The 10,561-nt window shown below is 52.0% G+C and overlaps 1 protein-coding gene across 1 annotated transcript; it reads right to left on the reverse strand.

The window, feature by feature from the left end:
• Positions 1 to 1,258: 1,258 nt before the first annotated feature.
• ELAC2 (elaC ribonuclease Z 2) lies at positions 1,259 to 10,555 on the reverse strand. The gene is made up of 17 exons (XM_027669565.1): positions 10,507 to 10,555; positions 9,795 to 9,853; positions 9,634 to 9,706; positions 8,695 to 8,807; positions 7,987 to 8,085; positions 7,660 to 7,798; positions 7,490 to 7,575; positions 6,409 to 6,518; positions 6,051 to 6,147; positions 5,494 to 5,632; positions 4,846 to 4,884; positions 4,576 to 4,685; positions 4,016 to 4,115; positions 3,816 to 3,936; positions 3,571 to 3,649; positions 2,730 to 2,874; positions 1,259 to 2,119 (listed from the first exon to the last, which is right to left on the reverse strand). Exons 1-17 carry the CDS (start codon positions 10,522 to 10,524, stop codon positions 1,877 to 1,879), a joined length of 1,770 nt encoding a protein of 589 aa, XP_027525366.1. The 5' UTR covers positions 10,525 to 10,555; the 3' UTR covers positions 1,259 to 1,876.
• Between the last annotated feature and the right edge of the window lie 6 nt (positions 10,556 to 10,561).

Raw genomic sequence — 10,561 nt, forward strand, 5'->3', positions numbered from 1 at the left:
ACCGCCGAATGTTTGCGGGAGGAGCCGCCGTTGCCCGGGCAACTCCCGGGAGCGCTCCCGTGTCCCGCCGGGAAGCGAGGGCGGTCCCAGCCTCCTCCTCCTCCTCCTCCTCCTCCTCCGGCCGGTTTCCCTCACTGTATCCCCGCTGCAGCCCCAGAGCAGTTCCCCAGCCGGGCTCGCTCCGCGGGCAGCTCAGAGCACAGCCCGGGGAGTTTTTCCACACCGGGCACAGACAGGTCCCGTCCCTCACCCACCGTGCTGCTCCCCGACCCCACTGGACAAACATCGACCACTTGGAGCTGGATCCCGCGTGCTGTGGGCTCTTGCCACTGCTGGATTTGCATTTTATTAATACCCAATGTGACAAGGATTTCATTATTTTCCAAATAAAAGACCTTTCTTTCCATGAAAAGCAGCACAGGGATCCTGTGCAGGCCCAGGGCTGCTTGTCTCAGCCCAACAGTAACCAGACCCTCTCCTGGGCACCCCAACCCACTCCTACAAAAACCTGCCCAGTAACAGGTCCTTGCTCAGTCTTTCCCTAATCCCTGAGGGCTATTCCTAAAAGCCCAGCAGAGTTTTTCTGCAGGACCCAGCATCAGTTACCATCTCTTCTTCAGACAAGCAGAATATTAAAGCTCAGCTCATCAAAAAAAAAAAAAGGGTTTGCTTCCAGTTTGTTTCCTAATTTCACATCACCTTAAAATGAAGTCTTAAGTCTTTACTATGTGCTGGCATCACTTGCTGAGCAGGGCCTGGGAGCTGTGTGACTTCAAGTTGCCTCCAAAAATGAACTCCTTAATTCAAGCAGCACAGAGGTCCCCTCCTGCTTCCAAATACAGGCAGTTGCAGCAGTGGGAAGGGAAGAAGGAGAGGTGATCCACAGAAAACCTCAGAAAACTCCTCTTAACCACAGACCTCCCCCCTCTCTGCCTGCTTTGCCAGCTTTCCTGTTCCCTGCACCCAGAACTGGAATCTGCTCGAGGAAACTCCCAGTCTGATCCAGTCATTCAAAAGCCACCACTCATTGGGACCAGCTTGGGCTGACAAGCAAAGCTCCTGTCTAGAGGGGGTAAAAGAGGCAGAGAGGATTGTTCTGGCACAAAACACAGGCATGACGCTCCAGCATGATCCAGACCTGACAGGCAAGATCGTGGTCTTTATCCCAATGCTGTAATGCAAAATCAGACAGTCAAGGTCACTCTCTGGAGCAACCCAGGTGTTTGTTTCCTCGTTAGTGATCCAGATACAACACAGCTTCCTGGAGGACAGTGAGGGCTTTATTCAGATTCTAAATAAAGGGTTTGGAAAACTGATCTTTTGAAAAAAAAAAAATCAGTGGAGAAAACCAAAATAAAATGGGAACACAGATGTATCGTCACTCCTAATTTAACTAAAAAGTAACTGGATTCCATTTTACTGTTAATTTTCCTCCTGTCACCTGGGTTCTGATACTTGGTTACATCCCCTATCACTGAGACCTGCCCATTGTCTTCTGGCAAATCCATGGCCCCTCAGGGCCTCTCACACCTGATCTCTTGCAAAGGTCACACCTGCTGCTGTTACATTATCAATAGCTTATAGCATAAACCTCAAAATCAAAACAGCTCAGAGAGAAGAACTTTAGGCTAAAAGAAGAATGCCACATGGCCTGGTGAGCCCCTGGAACAGGAGCTGTGTGGCAGATCCTGTCTCCACAAGGACTGGCACTGCTGGCAGACACTGGAGCTGCAGTCCAGGGAGGTCCATGATGACCAAGCAAGCCCAGAACCAAGGCCAGCCCCTTTCCTGCTGTGCCGGCGGCACCAAATGCTCCCAAGGCCTGCGGAGAGCAAGGAATCTCTCTCAGAGCAGAGCATTCCCAGCCGTGTCTCTCTCAATTTACTGTTTTAAGCTTCTTGTCTGGTACTTCCTGGTGGTTCTTGGCCTGTTTCCGTTTCTGGCACGCTGCCCCCGTGTTCTCCCCCCCAGTCAGTCTGTCCAGGACCAGGGCCGTCTCCTTCAGGAGCCGCATCTCCCGCTTCTCCTTGCGTTCCTCCATTTCCACGATGTCATCTGCAAACAGAGCTTTCAGCGGCGGGATCAGCTTCGGGATGGTTGGAAAGTCACCGAAACGTACCTAACACACAAGCACAAGAGCACCTGCATGAGAACTGCTTTTTGTTTCCCTTCCTGCCCCTTGCCTGTGGCCTGTGCAGATGGCAGGGCACTGCCCCTCCCTGTGTGCACACCCGCACCCAGCAGCCCTGGCTCGACAAGTTATTCACATTTTCTTCACAGAAATATTGTGAACCAGTACAAGTTCTGATTGACAGGGAGCTGCCCTCACTGCCACAACTGCCTGCAGCGCAATGGTAGCAACTTTTGCCTCCCAGATGTCTGCTGCAGAAAGCCATTGAAGCAGCACACAAATAGAGAAGGGAATCGGGATGGAAGCAAAATTAGGTTTTTGGCTGGGAGTAGCAAGCACAGACTTAAGGTGCATGAGGGAATTACCCAGCCAACGTGTTAAGAGTTGGATTCAAGAGCCATCAGCACCTGCCTCACCCTGTGCCACCCTTTCCCCATACTGGTGATGTCTGCTGTCAGCAGTTAAAGGAGCTGTTTCACAGGAGACTGCTCTTCAGGAGATGGAATATCGATACAACTGGAGAATTTAAATCATGAACAGCCATCCTAAAGTAACACTGCAACCTCTCCCATGGCCTGGCCCCAAGCTCCCAACTCACCCTCATGTGGTCGAAGGCAATTCCAACCTTGTCGCTGAAGTCCTCGCTGAAGAGCGGGATCTTGGCGTACCTCTGGCTGAAGTGGTTGAGCATGATGAACTCTGCATTCATCTTCATCCCAGTCTGGATTGCCTGGGAGGTCGTGCTGCAAAGGAAGCAGGAGCACTCCCTGGTCACACACAGGCAGGGCAGGCTGCTCTGCACACAGGTCACATCACACCGAGTGACCTCACCCCTGCTGGGCCCAAGGGCGCCCACAGGCACACCCTGCTCCTTTCCCTGGGGCAGCCTGCCCTGAGGCAAGTTTCTGACTTCCAAAGGGCAGGAAAACAGGAGGTCTGTATTTAAGAGTTCCACAAGTCCCTAGGGACAGGGACTTTTTCAAACACTTGTCCAAGAGGTGCCAGCATGCCCAGCTCTCTTGCACTGTGACTTGCAGGTAATTCCATGCAGCTGCTCTCAGGTTTCCCCCTGTTTGCTGGGGGCAGCGTGAGGAATCCCTGGCTGCAGAACTCACTGGAATTGCACATTTAGTTACAAGGGCAGGATGATCCTTCTATCCCCTAAGCTTAGGTCCAAGATGTAATCAAGCAGGGGGTAACTCTATCTGTAGAGTTACTACTATCTACTTGACAGCTTTCCCCATTTATTTTGGGGGATGTTGAAAGGAGCTGCAATGGTTACAGAGCTGCTGCAATTAGCAACACACCGTTTTTAGTGTGGAAAAGCTCTACACCAGAACCTTCTACAGAACTTGGGCCCTTCACCCCCAGCTCCAAGAAAACACCCAGCTCAGCACATTTCCCTTCTTAACAGGGACAGACAGCAGAACACACCCCACCTGTGGGTCTTCTCTATAGCTTCTTTTTCCAGGCCATCTTCCAGCGTGGCTTCATGGATCAGCAGGGTGGCATCTTTACCTGTGTAAACCATCATATATGCAATTTTCAGTTGAAGACTGACTAGTTCAACTGCCTACATGAGCTCTCCTTGCATTGCATGGCAGGCACAGCACCAAGGGTTTGGGGATGCCCATGTCAGATACTTTTCCAAGAGATTCTTCAAGCAGAAGGTTCTGTCACCTACCCATTCGCACTAAGGCCATGCAGGGCATTGTGTCCCCAGAGTAGACTACTTTCCAGCCAGATTTGTGGATCAATGAACACGCAAAAGCATTTTTACAGTGCTGGACTTCACAGGTCTGAAACTGAACACAGACACAAGTGTTAGAGCCCAGGTCCTCTCCTGCCCCTTGCAGCCATGGAGCCCCCAGCTCAGGAACTTACCTCAGCCAGGTCGTAGCTCTCTAACAGAGAGCTCACAAACTCCTTGGCTTTAGGTCTGATGTTCTCACAGCCTTTCACAAGAGACTGAGAAGGAATCATTCTGTGAGGGAGGGAAGAAGAGAGAACTAAGGAGAGGCACAAAGTAAAACCTGATCTAATTTTTACATGCCTGATTTTTCCCCGTTTCTCCTCCTCTGTTCAGCAGCTTACAAACAAGGGTAAGGTGTGCTTTGGTGCACCTGTCTGTCATTACCCCTGCTTTCACTGGTGCCCCAGTAACTACCCCAACCACCTCTTCCCCACTGTCAAATACTCTCTCTCCCACTTGCCCAGCTGTCTTTTCCCACAGAGAAGGGAAGCCTGCCTGTAAGCCTCTATTAAGCAGCACAGCTGAGTAACAAACCATATCCTGCCCTCTGCAAACTGCACATTCTCATTCTACAGGCAGTGGAAGGACTCAGAGTCATCTCCAGTGAAGGGGCTGGGGAATGGATGATGGGTTTTGCCTTAAATAAGGACCCAGCAAGGACTTTTCTCCACACACCACACAGAACACTCACCTGATGTCTCCGAGAATCTCTTCACAGTGGTTGTGGTACTCGTGTAACCAAGGCATGATCTGCTCAGGTGCTACCAGAAACAGAGGGCTGAAAGCCTGACCAAGGGCTGCCTGGAAAAGTAAAGGTGGGGGAAAATATCAGTACTAGGTGTACACCAAATCAGAGAGAAGAAATATCTAGGGAAGTGCTGGTGCTTCTCCACTACTCAGAAGTTCCTCTCCCCTCACCCCAAGCCAAGTTCAGGAGCAGTGGAACACCAGGGCTACTCACAAAAGCTCTCCTTCGCTCCATCAGGATGTGCACCAGCCCCTGCAAAAGGAACAAACAGGACACAGGCTGCAGTCAGAAATGCCTGGGGAGGGAATGGCAACAGTGCTACCACAGCTCAGCAAGCCTGGAGTCAGAACAAACCTGGAGTCAGAAATCCTTGATTTCTGCTTTTCAATAACTGCAACTTGCTGAGCTGCTGTGACACTGACACTGCTTAAGCCCCAAGCTGGTGGCCAGAAGCCCTCAAGGCCCTCAACCCTTCCCAGAAGGGTGGAGAGCAGTAAGCAGTAAGTCCCTATCCAGCTCCTCAGTGGCCAGTGTGATGGCCAGAGAACAGAGCTGCACACACCATGTCCTGCTCAGGCCCAGTCTAGAACAGATCAGCTGGTCCTTCTGTGACTCTTTACTGCAAACAGTAGAGGGGGGTGGGTTGGACACTGCTAAAAAATCATCCAACTCTGGATGATTCCAGGGACTCCAAACAGGGAGGGAGAGGGAATTAGAAACACAGGCAGATGGAGCAGTGCCTGGGGAAGGAATGCAGAGAGGAATGCAGAGCAGGGCAGCCCACACTCATCAGCTGGAGCTCCAGCTGATCCCAAAGAGCAGAGCACACGTGCACAGAGCCCCCTCCCACACTGAACCCACCGAGTGATGGTCCGTGTGCATGTGGGACACAAACACAGCCACGAGGTTACACAGCACTTGGTCAACCTGCTCTCCATAGTGACGGCACAGCTGCCCAAAGGTTCCTTCTCCACAGTCCAGGAGCAGGGATCGGATAGCGCTGGGGAGACAAGTGACAGGGACATCTGGCAGCCACTGTATGAGCTCTGAGCAGGGCCATGCTGGGAAGGGGGATCTTTTGGGTTGGAAAACAGAGATCCCAGTGCTCCACACCCTGCAGTGCTGCTCCAGCCCCACAAGCCAAGGCTTTAGAGACTGTTCTGTCTGCACACCTCACTCTGGTCTTGTGCAGATGCCGAGCACGCCCTTGGGGCAGATGGTGAAATGGAGACATTAAATGCTTGGCTTTACAGGTGGCTCTTGACTCTTCCCCACCTACAGAGAGACTGGTGCCTGAAAGTGCAGACTCCAGGATGGGGCACTCACCCTGTGTCATCAACACTGTTTAGATCAGCCCTCGGGCAGCACCCCCCAGACATTGAGCCTCCTCAGGCAGAAGGCAGGGCACTGGGATTTACCTGGTATTCACCAGTGTGGAACTGACATTTCGGATCTTCATTGGAATTGCAGATCCTGTTCCCAGGAACACAATTTCAGGATAAGCATCCACATTTGCTAGAGAAAACAGACAACGAGGATCTGTAAGTAAGTGTTATCCACATACTGCCCAGTCAGACACCATTCAGGTCACCAGCCCAGTAACTCCAGAGCCAACATGCCCAGCACAGTCAGTTTTCCCTCCCTCAGCAGCAGGTTTACAAGGGAAGGCAAAACAAGCACCACCACTTCACAGCTTTGTCTGGGCTCTAAAGCAGTGGGGCACCAAGAGCTCCTACTTCCCATTGCACTGATCCAAGCCAGGTTCCTGATCCACACCTGGTACAGCAGACAGGCTCTCTTTGCACTCCTTCACACGGGTCTGGAAGTCAGGGAGGTCCAAGGCTTCACTAACAAAGGTGTTGTGATCACAGACAGTCACAGCATCTCTGCAAGAACAGGCCACACATCAGAATGGGGCAGAGCAGGCACTGAAGTAGCCCTTCCTGTGCCACAACAGCCTTACAACAAGGGGGCAAACCCTCTTTCCAAGTTCCGAGGAGAAGACATGTCCACAAGTGTGGTGTGTCCCAAAAAGGCCTAGTTGGGCTGAGCCAACCACAGTAATGATCGTTCCACCACACTGGAGAAGCTCCTGGAATAGAACCATTGCCTGATCCAGGGCTGCCAGGCACTAGAGGGCACTGCAAGGCAGCACGGAGGGTCCTGGAAGAGGAGCAGCCACACAAAAGGGCTCCAGGCTCCACTGAAAAGCATAAGAGACTTGTGCCCTGGGCCTGCATCAGAGCACGTGCAGTACTACAGGCCTTCAGACACCTTGAGCAGAGAAACTTAAACTCTTCTTGGCACCTGGGCCCTCCTGTTCTGCCCAACAGAGCCAGAAATCTGAGCCTGGAATCCTCTTGCACCATGTGGTCCCTGGCCCTTAAGGTTCTCACTGAGCAGCTTCACCCACTTGCCCACAAGGCCAGCACAAGCAAAGCTGACAACTGTTTAACCACCTGGAGCTTTCAGCTCTGATATCAGGCTTTCTGGATCTTCAGACATTGTCTTTCACTGGGCTCCCCAAAAACTCTCTCCTTGCCCCTGTCTGCTCTGCCACAGCCACGGTTGGGTGCACAGCATGAGTCACAGCAAAGGACAGAGGACCATGAGGCTACAGGAGTGAGGGACAGAAACAACGCTCCAAACCACTGGTCAGGTGTTGTTTTCAGTGGTTCACTCATCCATGCCCTACACCTTGTCCAAGACTTTCAGGGACAGGGACACAGCCCTCCAGACACAGTTGGCAGCCTGGCAGAAAGGATCTGCAAAGGATGCTGACACAGTGTCTTCCCTCACTGAAAAGCTGCTTCAAGACAAAACCCAAAAACCTGGGAAGTCAGAGATTCCCACTGACCTCTGCCACTCCTGCTGTGGCCTGAAGTGGTACTTGAGGAGGCACTCCCCTCGCACGATGGGCACCCAGCACTTGGCCTCTGCTTCCTGCGGGGAGGAGGGCACATGGAAGGGCACATGGAACACAGGCTGTGCTCAGGGCACAGGGCACATGGGCAGGGCCTGGCCTACCTTGCTCTGGTAGGTGGTGAGCAGAGGGAAGATCTCAGGGTGGATGAGGTTCAGCTGAGTTTGGATCTTGTAGCTGCGCGGGTTGTGCACGGCCGAGGAGTTTTCATTGAGCACCAGATGCTGAGTCCCGGGGCCAAATCTGTCAGAGGACAAGAACATGTACAACAGCTTCAGCCCCACATTGCACACACGTGCACACCTGAGCTAAAGATCCCACTTGAGCCAGCAGAGACCTGCTGCCAGCCAACAGCTCTTTGTACTTCAGGAAAAACAAGAACAGGCTGCTGCCAACAGAGTCACAAACCCGGTAACCAGAGGACCACGTACCTCTGCATCCACTGCTGGTAGCGGCTGTCTCGGAGCACTGACTCAGGAGTCATGTGAATAACCAAGGCCACCTGGTTCTCAGGAAGTTCCTCTTGGTACCTGGGCACATTCAAACACAGGAAAAATACCTGTGCTTCAGTCCATCCCTTGGCATACCCTCCCCTCTCACCCTGGTGCTCCCAGAGATGCCCCTCGCGGACAGAGCACAGACCTTCAGAGCACAGTCCAGGAGCTCCAGGCTCCACAGCACCAAAGCACAAGGCTCAGACCCATCATCTGCTGACACCTCCACCATCCCCCACAGGCCAATTCCTCTCCTCCATCAGCAACAACATCTGCAGGGCCTCCATGAGCCCAACATGCCCAAGCACAAGCCCTACAGACTTGTTATGTGCAGTCCAGGCTTCCAGCACCCAGGGAAGCAGCAACTGCCACTGCTCCCCAGCCAGATCCCAGTGCACATTCCTGCTCTGGGGGCCCCTGAGGGAAGACAGGTCTATGACAGTAACAGATTCCCACAGATCCTGCCTTTCCTAAAAGCCTCAAAATGCACTACCAGTCCTTTCTTGCATGTTGAGCTCCTTAACGATGCCAAAGAGCTCAGCCATCAGCCATGAGAACCAGCACATCCAGACCAGGACACAAGCTCCTCTTTGGCAGAGCTCAGCACAGGGCTCCTTCCCCAAAGCCTGCAGGTGACCCCCCTACCTGCGGAAGGTCTCGTTCTCACACACAGCATCCACAAAGCCCTCGTGGGGACACTCCAGCACCAGGAACACAGGGCCAGGATCCGTGGGGGTGCACAGCTCCTCAGGGAACAGCTGCAGGAGATACACAATGGTCACACCACAAACAGTGTCTGCACACAGCCCCTCCTGCACTGCTCTGTCAGCAGTTGTTCCACCAGGCAGCCCCCCAGCAGCCCCTCTCAATGCTCAGCAAACCCAGCCAGGGCAGTTCTTGTTCCCCTTCTGCTCTCATGGCACACTGTGGAACAACAAATCCCCACCCAGATCCCAGGGCAAACCACAATCAAATTTAAGGAAAGGAATTTTAGCAGCTTTTAGATTCCCATGGCAGATTCAGGAGGTAGAAAAGGCATGTTCAAGTAAAAAAAAGGCTCTGTGAAATTCTTGTGACACAAAGATATGTTAATCCTCTCTCCCAGATCAGGATCTTCACTTGAAGATCACCTGGGCCATGGCCAGAGCTGGCTCTGCCTCTCACTCCAGTGTTTGAGAAATTCAGACCCTGCACCCAGGAACCACTGAACTTCTTTTGATATAAGAAGTGCAAACACAGTAAGGAGGGAGTTATGGCTACACAGGCATTCAATCCCCAGATTTAAAAAATGCAGGGATTAACTCCACTATCTTGCTCCTAGATCTGCATCAGCTTTGGGAAGGTGAGGGGAAGAAGCTCTGCCAAACAGCAAACATCCAGCCATACCCACACAGGTATTTTGGAGTGTACTTCCTTAATCATAACCTCAACTGCCCCAGACACGCACATTCACCAGCAATCCAGAGATGGAACAATCCCAGTACCTACTGGTAGGAAAACCATTCTGCACAAAAGCTTGTCACTGGGAGCCCAGTGAAGGAGGGAGAGTGGCAAAGCCACAGCAGAAGTACAGACACATCTTACCTCTTTGCCTTCAAATGTGATGCTCTCCCCATTTTTGAGAGCTGTAATTATGGGAAGGATGGCTGGAGTTCCCCTGAAAACAAGGCCATACAAAGATTTAGCTGGACAACACCCAAGTGCCTGCTGTTGCCCTGTGCCCCAGGCTGGGATCTCCTACTCACACTGGCAGCCCCATCTCCTGGGCTTTAGCTACCAGGAATTTCCCCTTCTTTGGGTGAATCTGAAAAGAGAAAAACAGAATTATCAGCCAAATAAAGAGGGCCAGGAAACACGATCCACGTACTCCCAGTTTAGGTCTTTCCCCACAAGCCAAGGAAATATTTTTTTTTTCTTTTCAGTTCCATAGCCACTGCTCTAATTTAACCCAAAAACCTTTGACCAGACTGTCTGCTTTCCAAGATCAGGCTGCTGCTTCTTGCTCCCTCCTTTAGCCAAGCAAGCAGGACAGCCTGTCCTGCTGGGAGGGTTGAGGAAGAATGGAACCTCCACACTCTTAACAGCTGCTCCACAAAGAACACTGCAACAGGCTTATCCAAGAGGTGGTCAATACCCCAAGCCTGACAGTGTTTAAGAGATGCCCTCAATAATATGCTTTCAATTTTGAGCAGCCCAAAGTGCTCAGGCACTTGGACTGGATGGTTCAACCCTGGAAGTGTACAAGGCCAGGTTGGACAAGGCTTGGAGCAACCTGGGCTAGTGGAAGGTGTCCCTGCCCATGGCAGGGGGGTTACAACTAGATTATCTTCAAGGTCCCTTCCAACTCAAACCATTCTGGGATTTCAGGTGATCATTGTAGGGCCCTTCCCACAGAAATGCTGTTCTATTCTCCAATGTGTTCTGTGTTGGTTTAGAGACCTCTGTGCCCAAGCTTACTTTACAAAGAAAAGCCATCACCAGGTCAGCATTCCTACTTGCACACTTCCGCTCA

The sequence above is a fragment of the Corapipo altera genome, unplaced genomic scaffold (assembly GCF_003945725.1).
Source record: "Corapipo altera isolate COAL_440 unplaced genomic scaffold, ASM394572v1 322, whole genome shotgun sequence".
Taxonomy (NCBI): domain Eukaryota; kingdom Metazoa; phylum Chordata; class Aves; order Passeriformes; family Pipridae; genus Corapipo; species Corapipo altera.

Excerpts from the sequence above, each read along its gene's own strand:
- ELAC2 (XM_027669565.1), bottom strand. Across the intron at positions 8,808-9,633 it reads TCACATTTGAAGGCAAAGAG|CTGTTCCCTGAGGAGCTGTG; the intron begins GTAAGATGTGTC and ends TATCTCCTGCAG. Across the intron at positions 3,937-4,015 it reads AGAGCTACGACCTGGCTGAG|TTTCAGACCTGTGAAGTCCA; the intron begins GTAAGTTCCTGA and ends GTCTGTGTTCAG.